Source organism: Leptodactylus fuscus, chromosome 5 (genome assembly GCF_031893055.1).
Source record: "Leptodactylus fuscus isolate aLepFus1 chromosome 5, aLepFus1.hap2, whole genome shotgun sequence".
NCBI lineage: Eukaryota > Metazoa > Chordata > Amphibia > Anura > Leptodactylidae > Leptodactylus > Leptodactylus fuscus.
This window is the reverse complement of record NC_134269.1, coordinates 175614442-175638113: the sequence shown is the minus strand read 5'-3', so window position 1 is coordinate 175638113 and position 23672 is coordinate 175614442. Positions and strand designations below refer to the sequence as shown.

At 39.3% G+C, this 23672-nt stretch overlaps 1 protein-coding gene across 6 annotated transcripts in view; it reads left to right on the top strand.

Annotated features, from left to right (window-relative positions):
- TENM2 (teneurin transmembrane protein 2) overlaps window positions 1-23672 on the top strand; it is a 1311127-nt gene that overhangs the window by 1129482 nt on the left and 157973 nt on the right. For all 6 annotated transcript variants that reach the window (XM_075274735.1, XM_075274734.1, XM_075274733.1 and 3 more), the window contains 2 exons: window positions 19683-19877; window positions 22905-23105. In XM_075274735.1, coding sequence (XP_075130836.1) covers window positions 19683-19877; window positions 22905-23105 — 396 coding nt within the window. The remainder of the gene's footprint in view (window positions 1-19682; window positions 19878-22904; window positions 23106-23672) is intronic.

Below are 23672 nucleotides of genomic sequence, written 5' to 3'. Positions count from 1 at the left end.
AGCCATTCCGCCATCGAGCACTCATTCATTTCCCATCCTCTGTTTCGTGCCTTTCCACTGCGGCATTAAGTCAGTTCACACACGTCGTGGCTTTGTGATGCCGCTATAGGCACTTAATGATCAGAGTCAAGTTTTTCATTTTTTTTTTCCCCCAGAGTGTGAGAAATTAGCATTACTTAGTGTAGCTTCCTCCAATCCTCTCCTCGGGTAGATGCACTTATTTTAGTAACAATACAGTGGAAACATTATTAGGTTTTGTAAAATGAATAAATACAGCGTAAGAGGAGCTGCCATTACCATTGGTCATGTTTTGTGCGCGCTTTACGACTATCCATTCAGTCTCTGTCTTTTGTATGTAATAGGCGCTGATATCCATCATATATATGTCGTAACCCTGCTTTCTACAGATCGTGATCGGCATTGAAAACTGCAGTGTCTTACTGGGTGTCAGTGAATTTCTGTCATTCTATTCATTGCAGTAGGCAGATTAAGATGGATTAAATATTATATCGATTCACTGGTTTGTGAGCTACGTATAGTAAAAGATTGGAAATCAACACCATAAACCCAAGGCAACTACTTGCCCCAAAACTAGAAGACAGCACATGCACTGGATGTATAACTGCTTTATGGCTATCAGTCAAGGCCAGAATAGACAGTGGGCCCACAGTGGGACTGAGGGCCCAAGAGCTTACAATCTATGAGGTAGAGGGGGTGACACGAGGTAGCGGAGGATGAACCTTAGTTCATCTTCTATATACTGCAGGTGCTGCTGATACATATAGGGACTTATTTAGAGAGCTGTTTCTGCACATTATAAGGCCTTATTCACAGGCATCCTTTAAGTTTCACAAATATCTAGTACATGTTCCTTCTGTAGGGGAGCACTAAAAGGGTCACTATGGGTCCCACGTAGCTATGCTCCTAAAAATGGCTATTACAATATATATTCATATAAATGTAGAAGAGTCTGCATGTACTGTATATCTGTGACCTACATAAAAGCACACGTCTTTAAGTGCGACGCCTTACAGGCCCTAATGTCCTTGTATTTCAGAAATTCTACTGTGGGTTCATGGTTTATTGTCTGCACACAATGGCAGCGGTTGCCTCCCGCCATCGTTCTTGCAGAAATCCCTCAATCATTTGGAGCAACTTCCATGAGATGCTTCATAGCTGCAAAACATTAAAGGGAATGTATCATGAAAACATTGCTATTCTGTGGTGTACGGTTACATGTACTAGTATCATACAGGCCAGTGTAAGCTACTTATTAAAAATGAATTCATTGTGACAGTATTGAAACCACAGAGCCGTGCACTATGCATTTTTTATATCTTCTTGCATAAAGAACAGGAATACTGTTAAAAGTATATTTGTCTACGCACTTGTAGCAAAATGAAATGTACAATAAATATAGAATGTTCTTAGGGAATTGTCAAATGTCATGAATGGGTTCCCATATGGACAGATTGCTTTTCTAGACTTCATTCCTTGTATGACTACATACACTTTCTATCAGTACATATTAATAGCTTACATTCATCCACACCTTAAAGGGATCAGCATTCTGTTAGCCAAATGCTAAAATTGTGGTATATCTCTACATAATAAATATCCAGAATTTGCTCGCAGGGTGAAGGTACTTTGGATATTCACAATGCACCAATAATATGATGATAGTTGTTTAGCATCGGTGTTAGTGCCGGGGTCAAGTTTATGTATCATGTGCCGATTTTTTTTTTATTTTTTTTTTTAAGTCAGAGCTGAAGCGGTCAGTGTGCCATGTAATAATTGTAAGGATGTCGCCCCCTACATGAAAGTTACATAGTGTTCACAGTGACCAATTAACTGGCTGATTAAACTTTCATTTCCATGTGATCCTTGGCCATAGCTTTTTTGTGCTAATATGATTCTTCTCTGGTGGATATGACATTTGACTGGACACAGTACTCCGAATGATGTGCAGTAAGCCAGCTTTGTGGGGGCAGAGGATGTCACTCACATAGCTGAGTCTTATTTGTTGTATAAACTCATACAAATCTGTCCAGCCTTGTTCTATCTCAAGGGAAAGAGTTAAACGTGTCTCTATGCAGAAACGCACAGACGCCTACTTCAGTGTGTTCAGCAGTCATGTCAAACTTTACTTTAGCAGTTGCTTCAAAGTCCAAAAATGAAATGAACAGAAAGTTGCTGCCCCCTGACTAGGCCCCATGCTTTCCCCGTATCGCTTCGTCCCCTCTGCCTGTGTTTACATGGTTCATAAAGACAGAGGGACTACCTGAAGCAGCAGCGGTATCAACATTAGAGAGAACTGAAGTGCCAAACTCGGCACAAGCGCCAAAGGTTGCCGACCCCTGTGTTAGTACTAAGTCCTCATTCACACAGCAGTATTCAAGGCAGCGTAAAAGAAAACTTGAAGTAGGTCCAAAACACACAGAAGATGTACCAATCATTCCATTAGAACTGGGCTCTCTGTAGGTTCCACTTCTTATTTTGGCTTACAAATACCAATGTAACATATTGGCTGTGTGAATGAGACCTTAGTGATGGTGAAGACTGAGGTCCACCAGAGCTTAGCAAACTTTTCTTACTGGAGGAACGAGCTACTGATTCCTATCCCGGTATTTCTGACACCCTAGTGCATACTGTCAAGTCATGCAGAGCATTTGCCATCTCTGGGCATTAGCAGATTATAACTCGGAGGAATACATATGGCACAGAATGTTTTCAGAGCTTATGCCCAGGCAATTCCTATCAGCCTTTACCTCGGATACAGAATACTAGAACTATGTTAGACCAAGCAGAGGTATCTAAAGTACAGCACTATATAATACAATAGCAGTGGTAATAGATAAGGGAAGGTCGGAATCAACTACTATCCTCAGATATTTTTAGCTACCTTGTTATTGAATATTACGACTGCCATATATCACAGTGTCCTTTTCCACCTACATTACCCTTCTCCTTGGTTTTCCAGAGGCATGCCTGTCAAAGCAGCCGGTAGTAAATACGTGATGGCAATCAATACAAGGTAACTCGGCCCTGTGATGTCCCTGACACAGATCACTGGAACATTGTAAAGGCGCAGTTTATCTTTTCTGTATATACACCACCTTATCCATGAGACTTTAAGTCTTGTAAGCTTCACCAGCATGCTCAGTGCGCTGTGCCATTACCAGTCTGATGATAAAGCGCTTGCCAAGTCGACGCTTCTGAAGTGCCCTTTGTTTCTTTACATCAGAGGCTTGCACAGTAACTAATACAATTACAAAGTGTGCATTGTACAATTAATTCATGCCTTGGATACTACAGTCGCTTTTTGATCCTTCTTAAGTGACTTTTCAAGGTTATGGAGTGCTGACATCCTAAAGTCCAGCAGTATGAAGGACAATATAGCGCAGTATCTGTTTTATCAGCCTTCATACAAAGATGTCTGCAAACTGATGTGAAGAATCTTCATAGCATATAAAAACATAAGATCAAATGTATATCCTAGAAGTCAATGGGGCTGGGAAACTAATACTGAGTTTTAGACGGTCAAGACTTAGACTAGATGGTCTTAAGTGGTTACAGTGTCTTATACTGTACCTTTATACTGTCTTTACATTACTTATTAGCTGGCTTGTTGCATGCACACCAGTTTTTTGGCGCCTTTGTATTAGTTTCTCTGCCTCTAAGTCATCTTATGTGCAGAGATGAGTGTCTTTTGCTTAAAACAAGACCTATACCCTGCATTAGCTCTATACAGGAGATACCAGACAGTACATGCACATTCGGCAGAAGTATATACATGGTTAAACAATTTATTACCGAAGGATCATCAGGTGAATGATGGTTTCACAGACGCAGCCATACTCATTTTATTCCATATTCGCTATTACAGTTATATAAATTGGCTATACATATTCAATGACACCGGCCAAAGGACACACAATCTTTCTAGGAATGTTCTTTCACATAAAGATTACTTGTGCATTAGCGACTGTTGGACGACAATGCTAAACTCTTCTGATTTATTTACAAACAAAGATAGTCTGTCTTTGCCGGGCTCACATGATATCTCACTGTAGCATGTCACCTGAAGAATGAAATCATACACACGTCTATAGCCACATTTTCTCAGCAAGCATGCATGACAGGTTCCCCAAAAAGGCAGCTGAGGATTAGTGAAGGTTACTGATGTATTAGAGGTATTTGTCACAGAGCTTGACTGATTCCTATGTCCTTTGAGATCTGTCACCTACTCAATGAACACAATTGTAGGGGTGACTTAACACACTGTGCCTGAATGACATACTCTGCTTTGCATAGGCTTTGGAGGGGTTTTCTAGTCATGTTTTGTTTTTGTTTTTTTAATGCAGGTAACAAAGGTAAAACAAAATAGTAATGAAGGTTTATACCTGTGTTCGGGTTTCCGCTCTCCGAGTTGGGTCCGCTTGGGGACCTGAAAAACGGAAACCCAATCCGTTTAAAAAGCGGTTACCCACAGACTCCATAGACTATAATGGGTCTGCCAGGTTACAGAAAAGCCCTGTTTGCAGGACTGTTCTCTCCCCATTTTTCAAGCAGATTTGAGGACAGAAACCCTGAACAGAATGCAGGCAAGGTGTGAAGCTGGTCATTGCCAATCTACAGCCATTGTCTCTTCCCCCCACGGGAAGAACATACAAACTCCTTGCAGATGTTCCTGGCGGGATTGGAACCCAGGACTCCACCACTACAAGGCTGTAGTGCTAATCACTGAGCAACCGTGTTGCCCCAATCTCCAGCCATTCTCACGCAGTCCTCGACTGGTCTTTTTTCTCCCAGCCTTTGTGACATTGAGTCGTCTCAACATTGGCCAGTCATTGGCTATGGCAATAATGTGCTGAGGCTGCTAAACAGAAAACAGCCTTGTATTGCAGCAATGATGCATTATGTGAAAAAATAAAAATCATTTTAACCAAAAATAACAACAGGGCACAAAGCACCGTCTAGTGATTGCTTATTTATTCTTACCGCTGCCGCTACAAGTGTGAGCATTTACCTTTTAGGGCACTGAAAAGACATTTTGTTCTCAAAATAATCAGTCTTAAATTCCATGTAAAATTGGAAATCACACGGTCACTTCTTATGGACTGAAGGATAAATCTGTGGAATAAACGGGTTTTTTTTGTTTGTTTTTTTGCTGGCGTAAGGTTTACTACAGTAGATAGACGCAGATCAGAGCGTGGGACATTGACTATTATACATATATAGAGGTTCCTTTTGTGCTATTAGTCTCAGTTATCAGGATTAGGACTAGGATTAAACCTAATGAATAACTGCCCACAGAACACAAGGGAACTATGCTGAATCACCACTCAACTGTACTTTATATCTACAATTGCAGGTGTTTGGTGAAACTGGACAACCCCTTTAATTAATCATAATACACAGTCTGTGATGTGTCCCCCATATGGATACCTAAGGGTTCCTATGGCTAGTTTAAAGGGGTTTTTCCATCTCAACGTTTCAGCAGTTTGCCTGTTATCTCTTCTTCTCATTTCCTGTATTTCTCTCCCCCCCCCCCTTGATGGAGAAGCCACTGAAGTATCACAATATTTATGAAGATCAGATAATATCCAGATGCTTGTACAGAATGGACTCAGTGTTATCTGTGTGTTTACATAGAGAGATAACAGACTTTATCAGCAAACTGCAATTAGCTGAACTAATTGTCTTGCCTGCAGAGCAATCAGTGATGTCACTCACCTGTCCTATCTCACAGGTCCATGGTTATGGAAACATTGTGTAAACAATGGGAGGAATACATTCACATAGCAGGCAAACAAAACTGCATTTCTAAAGTAATATATTTAGGAAAAGTCTTCAATTTACATAAGCTACCAGTATAGACAGGATCCTTGAGATGGGACAACCCTTTAAGCTGTCTAGGACATTCAAAATTCCCTTTTATTGCCTTTCCACAGTCAACAGAATACAGTTATAAGGCTTGATTCACATCGGCGCATGAGTTTCCATTTGAGGGGTCTGTTTGAGGACCCCTTAATCCGCATAAAAAAGTGGTTACCGCGGGTCCAGGTGTTTTTTGGGGTTTCCACCCTAAAAGGGCAAAAAATGCAGAGAGGGGAATGGACTCCCTGTACAGAGTGGCAAGCACAGACGTGAACCAAACCTTATCACAGCCCTCTGGGTTTATACATCTTAAATGGTCAACCAATTTCAACACAAATTCAGCCAACTATCATTCAATGCGTATGAGCATGCTAAAGTACTGTACTATAGTTGTAGCCCTACCAATTTGAGGAATTCCCCAACCATATATACACTCACCGGCCACTTTATTAGGTACACCTGTCCAACTGCTCGTTAACACTTAATTTCTAATCAGCCAATCACATGGCAGCAACTCAGTGCATTTAGGCATGTAGATGTGGTCAAGACAATCTCCTGCAGTTCAAACCGAGCATCAGTATGGGGAAGAAAGGTGATTTGAGTGCCTTTGAACGTGGCATGGTTGTTGGTGCCAGAAGGGCTGGTCTGAGTATTTCAGAAACTGCTGATCTACTGGGATTTTCACGCACAACCATCTCTAGGGTTTACAGAGAATGGTCCGAAAAAGAAAAAACATCCAGTGAGCGGCAGTTCTGTGGGCGGAAATGCGTTGTTGATGCCAGAGGTCAGAGGAGAATGGCCAGACTGGTTCGAGCTGATAGAAAGGCAACAGTGACTCAAATAGCCACCCGTTACAACCAAGGTAGCCAGAAGAGCATCTCTGAACGCACAGTACGTCGAACTTTGAGGCAGATGGGCTACAGCAGCAGAAGACCACACCGGGTGCCACTCCTTTCAGCTAAGAACAGGAAACTGAGGCTACAATTTGCACAAGCTCATCGAAATTGGACAATTAAAGATTGGAAAAACGTTGCCTGGTACCAATTGAGCATCGTTGCAACGCCAAAGCCTACCTGAGTATTGTTGTTGACCATTTTCATCCCTTTATGACCACAATGTACCCAACATCTGATGACTACTTTCAGCAGGATAATGCGCCATGTCATAAAGCTGGAATCATCTCAGAATGGTTTCTTGAACATGACAATGAGTTCACTGTACTCCAATGGTCTCCACAGTCACCAGATCTCAATCCAATAGAGCATCTTTGGGATGTGGTGGAACGGGAAATTCGCATCATGGATGTGCAGCCGACAAATCTGCGGCAACTGTGTGATGCCATCATGTCAATATGGACCAAAATCTCTGAGGAATGCTTCCAGCACCTTGTTGAATCTATGCCACGAAGAATTGAGGCAGTTCTGAAGGCAAAAGGGGGTCCAACCCGTTACTAGCATGGTGTACCTCATAAAGTGGCCGGTGAGTGTATTTAAGGCGTCTCGCTTGCCGACAGCGCTACTAATGGCTAAAACAAAAGGGATGCTACACTTGGGAATTGCATGACATAGACGATTTTATTTTAATTGGAATACCCCTTAAAAGCACTTGGTCTTTTTCTAGGTCATGACCAAGTTAATCAGCATGTGGCACTTGGAATAGCGGAGTGCTTCCATCAAGTGTAATTTCTCCTTTCAAGACAGCAAAGTCTTAATTGCTGAAGGCGCCAACCACCATACAGCGTGTTAGGAAAATACTGTGGTATATACAAGCTGGCGTTACTAAAATGGCTGATTCTTTGACCATCAGGCTAACGAGGTCTTTTGTCTGTCCACCCCGTGGCGTGTAATTTTATGTGACAGGCCTATGTGAAATACTGTTTCCTGTGAAATAAATTGTTACATTATGCAACAGTTCATCTGGAAATACAAGGAAGAAAAGATACAGAAGCATCCTGATAGTTGCGTCGAGAGCAGCACTTAGCCGTTAAGTTTTATTGATTATGCATTATAATAAGCAATCTGTTTGGGTTAATATCTCACACTAAAATTGCCTCTTTTTTTTCCCTTGGAGCAATTTACATTAAGTTCTATCAGAAGCGGCTTTTTGACCTGCTATAATAACTGTCATTATTCAAGTACTTTGCCTTTGAAGTTTTGTTATCTTTGTGTCATTACTTTTTCTTTATTACAAACCCTGGCAATGTTTTTATTAGTATCAATCCAATGCAATCAAGAATCACACTTAGAATTTTAGAAGAGGAAGGCCTGGCCCTTTTATGGATGTGGTGACGGGTGTTAGGCTTTATAAAGGTGATTCATGATGCATGAAACAGTCTGTGTTTATGAAATACAATACTGCTCTGCAAAGTGACAGCTATATGGACGATTGTATAGAGAATGACTAAACCTCCACGCTCAAGAAACAAACATATACAGATTAAGGAGATAAACTCTGAAGAAAAGTCTGATGTCACACACTACAGGATGCTTGAATGACAGATGGACATCCATGGGTGTCAGTATGGACTTAGAACCAGTTGGTAGCTAGAAAAGTCTTTGGAAATTAGTGCCCAGGTAAAAGGGAACTGGATGCTAAATGAGACAGTCTGGCTTGTATTCAGCATTCCAGTTAATCCCAAAATTGTCTGATGGGTTAGAGCTCCATACAGGGAACTCTAGATCCTGTATGCTAAACTTGTCATACTAGGTTTCCTCTGCGGACTTTGTTACAATTATAACTATGAGGAAACCACCGGCATTTCGGTATATATAATTGACATGCTGGGATTTCCAAAAACACGCGATTTTGGAATTTGTGACGTGTTCGCACTGCGGTTTTTACCACTAAGTGGGCATGGGATTCACTAGAATCCCATCCACTTTGCCCTGACTGTAAAATTTTTCTCGCGGTGTTTCAATCACGGGCAAATCGCGGTGTTCACATCCTGTGGGGCCCTGGCCTAAAGGACACACATCTAAATCAGTGCAGTAGCCTCTCAAATGTCAACATCAGTGGGAGACCCAGTGATCAAACCCCCACTGACCACAAAGTAGTGACAAATCCTAAATAAAGCTAAAGTAAAAGTAGCTTTTTTTGTTGCAGATTTTGCTGCAATTTTTTTGATTCAAAGCCAGGTAAGGACTGAGCAGAAGGGAGAAGTATAAGAACTTCTTAGATGTTTCCCACTCCTTTTGTAGCCTCCTGACTTTGGCTAAAAAAACCCCCAGCAAAATCTACAACAAAAAGAGCTGCATGTCGCAATATGAGGCCTCTGCCTAAAACCCCTCACTTTATCAGGCAGAAAAATGGTGCAGATTATGTTGAACCAAAACTAGGATTGGCTTTAAAAGTCACGTAAATATAAAGGAATCACTTATACTTCTACATTCTGCTAAATCCACTCCTGGCTGTTCTGCATATAAAAGGGGTCAGCTTTTATATCTATAGTGTTTGCCAAGTTTTGAAGTTATCTCCTATTGACTTCATAAATGGTGAGTCCAACCACTAGGGATTGATCCCGAAAATGAGGATCGGATTCCTTTGCCCTGATGGGGCAGATCGAACATACACCCTGCTGCTTCATTCATTCTCTATAGTAGTAGAACCTATATGGAGGCACACTGAATTTCTGAGAAATTCTGTTTTGTACTATGAAGCAGTGCCTTCATATGGCAAAACATTACAGATCATATTCTCCCCTAGCAGAAATACTCCTAGATAAGAATACCTATGTAATACGTTCTGGTTGTGATGGAACATGTTCCTCATCGTTTTTAATATAAGGAATTAATATGGAATCTGAGCAGTAAGCCTTTGTATTGCTTTGTATAGTTGGACACTGTAGGAGTCTATTGGAGCTATATTTGGAACTTGTTTTTTTTTTTTTTTTTTTTTTTTTTATGTAGATTGTAAGCCCCCCATATAGGGCTCACAATTTATATTATATATATTTTTTCCTATCAGTATGTCTTTGTAGTGTGGGAGGAAATCAACACAAACACGGGGAGAACATACAAACTCCTTGCAGATGTTGTTCCTGGTGGGATTCAAACCCAGGACTCCAGCACTGCAAGGCTGCAGTGCTAACCGCTGAGCCACCGTGTTGCCCCATATCTGAAACTTGTATGTAATACAACTTAATCTAAAAGCATCACTTTTTCTGATATTGTTCTTTCATTTGTTTTCACCTCAACATTTAGCAGTGAGCTCTCCATTTCTGTTCCTGATATAACATAGACCTTTAATGAAAGAACTCGGACAAGGACAAACAATTAATATTCATTTAGTGTTTGTGTCCTCCTCGCCAGACACATTTACTTGTATAATGTACCATGAAAGTAGAAGTGTGTGCCCTAGGCTCACAATACACCATACATTTACCTTTCCAACTTATGAATTATAGAAGATAAAGCAACAGAGCCCAGTATCAGCGGACAAGGGCAGAGACTCCAGAAGTCATTATTTAACATGGAAATAACCAAATGAGAGACGATGGGAAGGAAGCATCCATTGTCTTCATACTTGCAAATAGTGATATAATATGTGCTATAGATCACACATATCCATCTTATCTAAATGGTTGAGACACACAATAATTGTACCCCGAGCATGACAGCACATGACTTTGGGTGATTGATATCATTATGTGAATTATGATGGGGTATAACCATGAATCAATGTCATCACATTAAAGGAGAAAATGTTATGTGCAATTCAATAACATGGTTCTCATTACAAGAGAAAAAACCCATTAGATAGCAGAGGAGGGGATGACCTTCATTGTTCACACTCAATGGATTTACCCAAAAACTTCTAGACTGTTCTAATCTGAATATAAAAGCTGATGACTAGATCAATACTGCAATTTTAAGCAGCCATTTCAATAAGGCGCAAACATTTTTATATCTTTAATCTTTAATATTTTATGTTTATTGGTTACCTGGATTGTTGTTATATAGTCTTTATAGACTACTGGAGTTGGCCATTATTTCCAGCAACAAATGTGTCTTCTAAGTTTACCTTTCATGAAGGACTCCAATTTCTCACAATACAAATTCTATTCTATTTTTCTTAAAGAGGACCTTTCACCACCCCAAGCCTGTGCCGTTCTTAGGCAGGCTACTGCTCGTTTCCTAGGGGCTATCAAGGGTTCATGCTTATTGCCTAGGGGCTAATGCTCGTTGCTAGGGGCTACTGCTCATTGCCTAGGGCTTATTAGGTGTTAATGCTCATTGCTACTGCTCATTGCCTAGGGCTATCAAGGGTTAATGCTCATTGCCTAGGGGCTAATGTTCACTGTATAGAGGCTACTAGGGGTTAATGCTCGTTGTATAGGGGCAATTAGGGGTTAATGCTCATTGTATAGGGGCAATTAGGGGTTAATGCTCATTGTATAGGGTCTACAAGGCACTTATGCTCATTGCTTAGGGGTTTCTTTACTCATCTGTAGCGATGTCATCTGCTTCATTACTCTGCCTGGATCGCTTCTCCAGGTCTTCTATGCAGTCCTGTGAAGAGAAGGCTGCGTGATCTCATGAAAACTCCCAAGGTCAGGCTGCTGAAGCAGCTCCCACACTGTCCTCTGCTAATTGAACAGTGTCAGACTGACGTAGCTACTCTCTTCAGTGTCAGAAACACCCTTCTGACACTGAGCGGCTTAATTAACATACAGGGCGCCAGAATTAACGGGGCTCAGAGCTCCACAACGAGGGGGCTGCAGAGATAATTCAAAGTGCCCCAGTGTCTGTGCAGCTACGCCTGTAACATAGTGCAGAAAACTGCACATGCTTGGGGTGGTGAAAGATCCTCTGTAAGGCTGGTGCCCCACGTTGTAAAAAGTCACAGAATGTCAATTATACCTACGGAAACTCTGGCGTTTTCTGTAGGGGTTAAAAAAGCTGGGGGAAAAAATGCCAGGTATTTCCACTGCAGCGTTTTTTGGCAGTGCCACGCTACGTGAGGCCTTAGTTTAAGAGTATGACAGCCATATTCTCTGCTTCTAAGAAGTGAGTACACCCAATATAAAGATTAGCCTTTTTTTTAGTCTAATGCCCTCCATATATAAAGATATATATAAGGCCTAATCGTAATAGTTTGACAATACAATATATGCCCCAACCAGTGTACAAGTTAAATTCCGACCACTTCCATACATAGTCAATGCAGAAACTCCCAAGCAAGGAAATAATTTAGAATTTATTTTGCACAAAATTGTTTGGTATGTTCCGTCATGTTCTTTCAGAGGTTTGAAGCAAATGGCAGCTGTGTGTACCTAAAGGCTTGAGGGCTTAAGAGCAAACAGTGATGCTGAGAGCTGGCTTTTTCTCACAACAGTAGCTTGGTGGGTGCTTGATTTCTTGTGATTTTGCCACTCTCACTCCCTATTGAGTTTGATGCAATTTTCCCTCATAACAAAATCTAACGTGATGGGAAGTAGAAAAATAGAGACTATTAATTGGTAAACAAGTCGGGTTTTGCAGCCTTTCGCAAAGAAATTTGACATTTTTTAAGCAATAAAAAATCATAAGTACAGAAAATAAAACAAGCAATGCCAAGACCTACTTTCACATGAAAAGGGCATCTGTAAATAGATTGATAAAGTGACAAAATTCAAAGGAGCTAATCTGAAGCCTATTGACTTGTCCTTACATTACACACACTTGCTACAAAGGCCTAGGTGGGAATACTGTCATTGGGAGACATGCATCTTTATAAAACCGCAACAATGTGGTATTAATATAAAGTAGGTGCTCAGCGGTGTCCTCCTATAGTACTGGCTGAAGTGATGTCAGTTCTCTGCTTCAACTATATTCAGGTTCTCTAGGCTACTAATCTCATTCTCTTACAGAGGGGTGCCGAAAGAAAACCTTGCTTTTATTTATTTTTTCTTTTAATCCTGACCTAAAAGTGACATCTTGTCTACACAACTTCATACCGAGCTGTACATAGAAGTAAAAGTAATGTGTTCAAGGGCTTGGAATATAAAAAGCATATGTTTGAATGAGTCCTTATGTGACCACTGCTCTATTCACTTCCATGGATTTGACTATGCCTGCCAGTCCCATACAAGTGAATAGGGTGATGGTCATGCATAGCCACTACCACTTTATTCATATAAAAGACCCAGTGTAAATGACAGGGAATCTTATATAGATGATTATTATTGTTTATGAGAGAATGAATGATTAAAGGGTTAATCCAGCACTATAATAGTGACCACTGTGGCCTCTTCACTACTTACCAAGCACAGCATTGTACATTGTATAGTGGCTGTGCTTGTTATTCCAGCTCAGCCCCACTCATTTGAATGGAAGCATAGTCAAGAAACTAAAGGACAAGGTGTCACTAACCTGAGAATAGGAAGTGGAGACCAATATCATAGCCCACACTGTTTGTCATCCTGGACTATTTTCTGTGTACTCTTGTAATACATTTGTAAACAGGAATAAATTCAGCTGATCTCTATTCCATTACCAAATTTTGGATGGTTGTTGGGGCAGGTCTTTAAGTTGTAGGGCATAACATTCTGCTTGTTTTATTGAAGACAGAGTGGGGGGGGGAAGCTCCTTCTGCAGCAAAAGACGGGTGTGTGAGGATGAAGAGGGAGAAAATTTCAGATTTAGTACTATATAGTTAAATATTTTTAACTTTATAAGTGCAATATGAGCCAAAATATTATCAAGTTAAATGAAGATATTAAAGGGGTTGTCTGTCCTTTAAATTCTAATAAGCTGTCTTTAGGATAAATAGTGTTTATGAAATTGGTGGTGGTATTCCCACTGGTGAGCTCAACTGTATACGCGTTGTAGTTCCTGCATCAGTGTCAGCTGTTATCAACTGATCATGGGGGTCAGGACTCAGATTCCCCCCAATCTGATAATGGCGATCTTTCCTAGCATTAATATTTAAAAACTGAACAACACCTATGAAAACAATCGCAGGGATTTTTTATTTTTTATAATTGTTCCTTTATATAAAATAGCTTTATTTATGTGTCAATTTTATTTTATGTGTGGCTACACTGTAAAATAAAATTTTTTTAATAAATATTACTAAAATGTATTCTTCTTAATTTATGGTCATATTTTAATTTGTATTATACATATATTTTTATTAAATCTAATTCATATTATGTATTACATCATTGGATCATTATTTGAATAATTTTTTTATACTATATTTAGATTATTTACATTGAATTAATATTTAGGATTCTCGTCAGTATTTCTAATCAATTAATTCTATTCACTTTCATTTATATTAAATGACAACGTACACAGTAATATCTTGTCCTCCTTATTGGCGACTGGTCAGCCGTTGTTCATTTTCTTTGTGAGCTCCAGGCTTTTGACCCAAGAATTAATAAGAGCGAATGTATCAGTGCCAAGTCTTTTGGATAGATGTTTAGGAGGCGGTAGGATCCTCGCGTGATGCTTAATTCTTAATTACGTTTAGAAAATCATTTTGGTATTTGTCAAAAAAAAAAAAATCCCCATATCTATACACTCCAAATAATACTAAGAAAAAACTTTCATAACTCTAAACAGAGGCATCCTCTCACTCCAGGTATTGTAAATTAATTGAATTAATCATAGGCTTAAAAGTCTCCAGCGATCGTGTTTAACTTCCCTGGGTTTAATTAAAACATCTGTGCACTTTTAATTTATCGATTTCTTCAACTCATATGTCATGTTTTTAACACACCTCAGCATGCACTGCATCATTTTTAACCCGATTTCCACTTAACTGAAGCAATTAAATTCACCCCGGATTAATTAAAGCATCCATACTTTAGTGCTTAAGTCAGCGTGTGTGGCTTTCCCCTCATGGTTTGTGAATGTCAGGGATTTGACACACCTGATGAGTTTTTTGTCCTCTGAAATTCTTGGATGAATCTCTTACTTTCATCAGAATAGGATGCTCTGGAAATAGTGCTCTTGTGAGTTTGTTTAGGGAATGAACAAGGCGATTTTAGAATTCTACAAACTACAGAACGGCCTGATGTTCTGATACATGTATGAGTAGGGGAGGGGTACGGCAACAGAGGATAAGTCATATACCAATATTGCCTATAAAAATGGAACTTTTGGATAATTTTATATGTATAGATAAACATGTACACTAATCTAATAAGGTCCTAAGTTGTATGGATCCATAATACGCCACTGCTATGAACCAATACTACACCTTTGTAAAGGAAATTTCGGTAAGGGAAAGAATATGGCTTCTTATATGGAATGTCTACTGACCCGTACGTAGAAAGGGAAGGTGAAAAATAAACCACCTTGGCACCTCTGCTGCACAACAATGTCCGTATTGGATCCTTTGGGGTAGTAAATGTAAGCTGCAGCTCAGCACCGTGTCCACCTGTCTGGACAGACAGTGGTAAAGAACAGCATAAATACGGAAAAAAAAACGGTAACACTTGAGCGCTGCTAATGTAAATAAATGGTGGCGTGACCAGTAAAGGGTGAATACTCAAACGCTTTACTGATCAAACCACCATTTATTTACATTAGTGGTGCTCAAACCTTATCGATTTTTTTCCATATTTTTGTTTTACTGACTTGTAGAGACTCTTTATACTGTCTAATTTCTTACACATAAACACTAAGGAATTATTTTTTTAAAAAAAGTGTGGCCATATCACAATTATTGCAATGTACCGAGCCTCAGAAATACAGGCCATAAATATTATCAGCCACTACAGAATTGCCAAATTACTTTATATTACTATACAACTGGAGTCAATATATCAATATTTTATTGTTTTTTAACTCAATCACGGACTTGTTACTTTTGATGAATAATATTTAATGAAACCAGTTCTACATTTGTAGATTATTGTAACATACGGTATATTAAATGGCACCAACTCTCATCTCTCATTGTCTCCTAGCTCTTCATATATATTTATGCATTCATTTTGTTGTCCGTTTCCTACTAGCGGACTCCTATCTTGGCCATTTGACTTCTATGAAGAGTTGAGTTGTTTGGCTGTGTAAAATATTAAACACTAGAACCTAGAATGCTATAAAATAATGAAAGATGTAATAATCACTCTTGCTCCCATTCCTCCTCTTCCTGGTCCCCTGGCAGTCTCTGCATTCTGGTCTCCAGTGATGATGCTCTAACATGGACATATGAGCAGTATAGTCTATCAGTAGCCTCAGTGGTGACCCCAGTGATGTTTGGGTTAGGCTGCAGTAGTCACCTATATGAGTCAGGATATCATCTCTAGATCAGAAAGACCAGAGACTGGTAGAACAAAAGTGGTGGGTGACCAGTAATGCATCAAGATTACTTGTATTATTTTATTCTTAGCAATTTTGTAAAAAAAAAAAAAAACACCCTTGGCTGTACAACCACTATAAAGCTGATGAGAACATTGACATGAGTGTAGAACCCCGGTAGGATCTTCACAATAGATGTAGCATTGATTGAAGCTTATGTACTAACTTAGAAAGATTGTTCCTGTATCACTAGAGGTACAACGTTACTGTATCTCTAGTGGATTGAATGTCCTGAGATGAAAGATTCCATGCGATCGGATAGTGCTTCTCCAACTTCTGTCCACTTTTTATTACATAGTAGTTTGTAGTATGTTTAGGCAGTAAAAACATCTCTGGATATGACAAATGAGGAACATTTCACTCCCAGGCACAATACACAGTGTAGTACAAGAGCAGCAGCAAACTCTTGATAAATAAAGTGACTCTTTCCGCAGACCTGCTAAATTACCCTTGAAACATTTGCTGTGTTAAACAAATAGAAAGCGCTGCTAAAGGTTTTACTTGTAGTATTTTATCAAATAATGAAATGGAAGCAAATTCAGACTCAGCGTAATACTAATATATATTTGTCCTGTTGAAAGCTAAAAAACAACAATCAGAAATATTGGCACCGAGGGGAAAAAATATATTATTTGAGAAATATCCTCCTGAAATATGGTATAGAAATCCATCTATTTCATCCAAGGGTCCCATTTTATATAAATAACTGGAATGTAAGTACAAAACTAACAAGGTTTTCCATTGTAGTAAATACACAGAAATTGTTCACCTCTCCTTGGTTAGTCTCAAATCCAATGCTTCAGAATGGCAGCCTTGTTAACAGGACCCAATGCAACAACTCTGTCTAACACAATTGCCATCCATATCACTCATGTAGTCGTAGCCTTGGGTAGAGGAATGTTAGTATACCTAGACTGACTCAAGCATCACGGCTGTAAGAAGTAGGCGAGAAACATTTTCCTTCCATGTGAAATATCTGAATATAACTGCATTAGTAGCGACAGTAATAATATACTAAAATAATAGGGTGATCTAAAGTATCATATTAATATAAGTCATATCATGAAAGTGCACCATTTAAGATGGATTTAAGGTGCATTCATTTAAGACCACGCATTGTTTATATGGTAGAAAATTTTGACATTATGTATCTTATTTTCTGACATATTTGTATAGATATTCGAAAATCCTATTATTTTTTTAATGGTGTCCAATAAGTAGAAGGCTTCACTTCAAAGTCAGTCTGTGGGTCTCATCCAGTGCCCCAGGAGACACCATTACTATAGAAGTTATGTTATTAGGATAATCCTGGCCTGTAATAGATAGATAAATGTTTTTAAAGAAAGCCTTCAATTTGATAAGGTGTAAATATGTCCCTAGACCTACTGAGAGGTTCTGAAGGAGTCCTTTACACGATTGCCTGGACTTTATGTTCTCGGGATCATTAAGATATCTACAATGAGTCTTTTTAAGGTTTATGCAGTGAGAGCTTTAAAACCGTATGTGTTCATTGAGTGCATTGTGAAATTCAATTAGAATCAATTTAATGCTAGTATTTACATCCAACAGTGTGTATATCAAACCTGAAAAAACCATGCAGATCGATTCGACATGTAGATTAGATCTGTGTGGTTTCCAAAATGTAAACCATAAAATCATCTGCACTGTGCTCTCCTGTAGTGCCAAATAAAAGTTATCATAACCTAAGGGGAATCTTATCGTAGAAAGGAAATGTGCAAAGACCAAAGTTATGCATCGCAAACAAAAAGTCAGAGGAAAAGTAAAGAACTAAGAGACATATAATGGGAATCTTAAGCAATGTAGCAGTTGCCTACCCAAATAGCTCCATTAGGCTAAGGCTCCACGTTGCAGATCTTTCTGCGGGTTTTGAGACAAAGTCAGGAGTGGATTTAAAGAGGACCTTTCAGGTCCTCAGCACCAGGGGTTTTATATACCATTAGAAAGCCGACAGTGCACTGAAATCAGCTTTCCTGTTATGTGCCCCCGGTGAAGAGCTATGTGCTATTACCGTAGCTCTTCACTGTCAGGAGGGCGTTTCTGACAGTCTGTGAGGAACACCCCTCCTGACAGTAGAGTCCATGGTGCTGTATTGTCAGAGGGGTGTTCCTTACCGCCCAGCCATGACAGTATCCCCCTGCCTCCTGACAGTACTCGCCCATAGACTAGTACTGGGGGTGGGTTCCTCACCGCTCAGTGTCATCTGTGGGCAGTAAGGAACACCCCTCTGAGAGTACAGTGCTATGGACTCTATTGTCAGCAGGGGCGTTCCTCACAGACTGTCAGAAACTCCCTTCTGACACTGAAGAGCTACGGTAACGGCATCAATAGCTCTTCACCGGGGGCACAAACCTATCAATTTCCTGTTTGTAGGGAGATAGTTGTCCTGTCCCTATACACTTGAGATTTTCAGTAGATTACATTCGACCCATGCAACTCACATGTCTCTTAAAAGATCAACTGCCTTCATACATCAAAGCTGATTGCGGCAGGTTCAGCTTTAGAAAGTGGGAGCGATTAGTTAATATTTTGCCACTCATGTCCGGTATATGGAGATTATTTGTGATCATGAGACAGCCCCTGTAAATATAGTAAAGGTAAAGCTCGAGGGCTGTGTGCGGGGGAGCCCTGTGGGGGTACTCAATAGACCATGGGAGGATGTATGCATGTATGCGTTTATGTATTATGAATATATAGATGTGTACATCTATTCATTCATTTATACATGACACATTTAATGATGTTACACAGAGCTAACCTACATCCATGTATGCAGTCTTATGACCTTATATATATATATATATATATATATATATATATATATATATATATATATATATATATATATATATATATATTGTTTATGAAAATAGGCCACAAGCTCCACACAGCATACATGGCTTAGGTTAGCGGTAACTCAGTAGTGACATTCTGCTTTGTTACCTTGTAAAATCTACTGACTGCTTTGTAGTAGTGTCCGCTATGTATAGTAAGCTATATATATATACTGTATATGCGGCGGGGCATGGCAGACATGATTTCAAGCTGTTGTTTTATCATTGACCTTTTAAACCCAGGAATACGGTCCCCGTTTTGATGTTAGTTTACATTCTGCATCGCCTTTCCTCTGCTGTAATAAAACTTTGTTCCCTTTATCGGCGAGGAGACTTATCTCTTTTTCATTTTCCTTTGGAAATAAAGTATTATGTTGTACATGAGCTATCGCAGAAACAGTTGTGTGCTGGCGATTGTCATTCATGCAGCTTTACAGCATCTGTTCAATACATAGCCCGGGTATCGTTGCCAAAATCAAACAGTATTGGATTTTATATTACACAAATTAAATATATTTATAAAGAGGTCACAGCGCATTGAGATGAATCAATACGTAGCCTATCTGAAACCACAAGTGTATTGCTTGATTAACTTATATTGCAAATCCTGTGTGCACATGCAAGCATTAATATTCGCTTTCTCTCTCTGTATTTACAGCGGCATGTCCAGTTTTGTGCAGTGGCAATGGGCAGTACTCCAAGGGCACGTGCATCTGCTACAGCGGCTGGAAAGGAGCAGAATGTGATGTACCCAGCAGCCAATGCATAGACCCCACCTGCAGCACCCATGGCTCTTGCATAGATGGAAACTGTGTATGCTCAGCAGGATTCAAAGGGGACAATTGTGAAGAAGGTAAATCCTATAGTAGGTATAACGCAGCAGAAAAGTGGGCAGCTGCGTGGTCATTTTTGTGCAGACATTACCATCAACTTGTCAACGAATATAGGCAAACACTTTATATTAGCATAGTAAAGTAAAGGTTGGACGAGCATAACTAGCATTTTTTCTATCAGACATATGGTAAATGGTAAAATAACCTTATGTTACCAGAGCATTTAAATACATTATATATCAATGAGAGCAGGACTACAAAGCATGCAGACATCACTCATCTAAATGCACTAGAACCTGCTGCCAAAGATACTCCAAATGATTATAGTATAGGATGATGAATGACTTCTTATGAAGTGTCCTGTATTAAGTGAAAGCCTGGATCCAGGCCACAGCTCTTCAGTCACAACATTGTATAGAAAAGCCGCCATTTCCAATAGCACTGAGCATCCTGCGCAAATCCCGGTGACTTCCAATAAAAGGTTAAATCGATGTCCACGCCACCTTTCACACCTACTTGTGACAGCCATTCTTATGTTTGACTAAACCCAATTTTACACATTACTATAATATTATGCAGCTGATCGTATTGATCGCTCCTCAAAAACTAATGAAGCCGTGTCATTCACGTGCCCTTATCACGGTACAGAATGGAAGCCGGAGCTCTGAGTCAGCGGGATTTTTTATTCAACTTAAGCTTTTTAGTTGGGATATTCATCATACTATGTCGTCCAAACAATTCACCTGAAATGAAAGTGGCATGGAAATCAATAGGATCCATATATTCTGCCGCATAAACACTGTTGCTCTATTAACAAATTTGCAATGGAAAATGAAATGGAACATTTGTCAGATTTTGCACTCTGTTGCGGCAGGGACCTAACTGAAATTGACAAATTAGGTTAACTTAGTACTGTTGTATTTGCCAGTCTTGTGGTCGAGTCATTTTTCAATGACATTTAACGTCATAAATGTAATTTACGGTTCAGTGGGGTTGTACAGTGTGTATTGCTCACATTGCTACTCTATATACCTACATTGGTCTGTTCCTGTAACCACTGGGTGGAAATTCCATATCCTGAAATATAAAGAAGTCCAGAAACCCTTTAAGTACTTGTTAATAGCTGCACTTTATTCCTTGCTGAAGGCTATGCAGTAATAATTCTGATTCTCACTTAATTCTACCACCGTACCATTTAAACATATTAATTTTATCGTTCTACATTGTGGTGACAGTGACATAAAATTTCAAGAGCCTCCTGTGACCATTCTGTTCTACCATGATTTTTAATAGATGAAGGTTTAAAATTTACATTCTGTCATAAAAAAAACAAATCGTGCTTGCGAAGATAGCTGGCGAGCATGTCAGTGACCGGAATTAAGAATGGGCCATGTTGGTGGTGAAAAAAAATAATCTAGTATCAGTATCTTAAAGATTACCGCCAGGTATTGCACAATGTCTCATAAGTGAACAGCACAAGAAAATTTATAATATATCTTATTATAAAATATGCTTTCCTTCTCCATGAATTAGGCTGTTTCCTCCTTCCTTTCACTGAGACTCTTATCCTCAACAACACCCATAACCATTTCTAGCCTCTTACAAGGAAGGATAAGGAATGGGGAGGAGGAGGAGGAAAAGGTCGCTGATCACTAGTAATTGATATATTGCCTAATTCTGTACCGTGGTAAACCATTGCCTTACTAGATATAGTAGACTGAACATGGAGCTGAGCATTCTGCCTCAAAATCAGCTTCAAATTCTTGGCATGAGCCTCCCCCAATGGGAGGCAGAAGCTGATATTTCCATTCTGCTTGTTCTTCAGACAAATTCTGTCGGTAACTCCCATTTAAATAAACAGGAGGCAGGTTTTGGAGCAGATTTTCAGAATCAGCATAAAATTCAATTTACAGATTATTTCTGCCTGGCCAAATTCCTTTGTGTGAACATACCCTATTCAACTAAGTATATTAGTGCTTAAAACCAGTGTAACAGTTTACATGTGTCTTTTCTATCAGCCTTTCCATAGACTTCTATTAGAATTAACTCAGCTTGATAAATGGAGAATTAAGTATTTTCCTTTAATAAGATACATTACAATTTTTTTTTATATTCACTTGTGCTACTCATCTATGAAAAGTTATTTTATAACTGGAGGTACCCTTTAAAGAATAATCTAGGGAAATTCAATTTCTGATTTTATATAAGGCCAAAACGGACATATCAGCCCACTTAGACACTAAGAGAGAAAAAATGTATAATGACCTTATGAGATGCATTCTTCCTGTATAAAAAGAACGTGACACTATGCTTTACTCCCACAAGCCATTGTAATGCCAGGATAGGGGAAGACTGATTATGTATATGTAATTGTTCTCTCGGTTCTCATCGGCATTCTTCTGTAGTCGACCTACAAAGGGTCAACGTGCTACATGATAAAGACTGCTCTACCTTGGACTGCCAAGCTTACAAACATAATCGAGAGGAAGTATTCCAGTGTAAGGACCTTTTGGGGGCTGAATTCAGAGGCACACCAGTGAGTGACGATATAACAATTACATATTCAGAGCCGCATCTTTTCACCTATCCAGCCATTTTAGCAGTTGTCAGGGTTAAAATATAGTAACAGATTTTCTGTTAACATGAACAAACTAAAAAGAAACAAGAACTGTAGAAAATCATACCATTGTAGAAGAATATATATTGCATAATTCAAATCAACACAAAAAGTTGAATAACTTTACATTTATTACATTTCTATGTGGTTTGCTATTTTTGTACGGTTTTATATTTAGTCGCTTTCCAAATTTTGCTGGTCAGACAGCATTTTTAGCTCCACTTCATTGTCAGACACAGGAATTTTAGGCTATGTTTAGACATGAATAAGACGAAAATAATATAACTCAAATTCTGCACAAGATGAGATACACAAAGTACTTGTATATTTTATGTGAAGATAATTGTGGTTGCAGATCCATTGTGTTTGATTGTGTTTTTTTTTTTTTTTTGCATTTTTGATGTAATCCATTCTTTGTCTGCCATTTTAGTGGATTGTATTGACCCAACATGCTCCAACCATGGAGTTTGTGTGAATAAAGAATGTCTCTGCAGTCCTGGCTGGGGTGGTCAGAACTGTGAATTACCAAGGACTCAATGTCCAGATCAATGCAGTGGACATGGCACCTACCTCACTGACACAGGTCTGTGTAGCTGTGATCCTAACTGGATGGGTCCTGATTGCTCTGTTGGTAAGAAAAATATTTCACACTTATTGCACGAGTACATCACGCATGTGTCATAAATAAGCAAAGGATTAACTGATGATTAAAAATTAAACTTCCATTTTACCACTTTGAATCACTATATATAGGACAAGCTTGCATTGACGTTGTAATGTTTCCACATCCTTGCACTTATCTTTTCACTACTGTACACTTATAGCATCTGCCTTTCTAAATGTTTTATCTATAAATTCATTAAAGGGAATCTATAACTCCCCCAGCTACCTTAAACCTCTCCAATTGTGCTGTAGGTGCTATTAGCAGAATAAAAACCATACCTTTCTTATGTTTCAGAGCCCCAGGGAAGTGTAGAAAAAAACACTTTTATTCTTTATTCAAATGAGGATCTTGGAGCTTCGGGGGGAGCTTTCTTTTATTACCGAGCACAGCTGCATCATCACTAAACACACCCATCCTGCATTCAGCTCCTCCCCCTGGGCACTGTGAGGATCAACTCACACTGGATCAACTGACATTACCCAGGATGACAAACTGAATGCAGGATGGGCGGTGTTTAGCAATGATTCAGCAGCT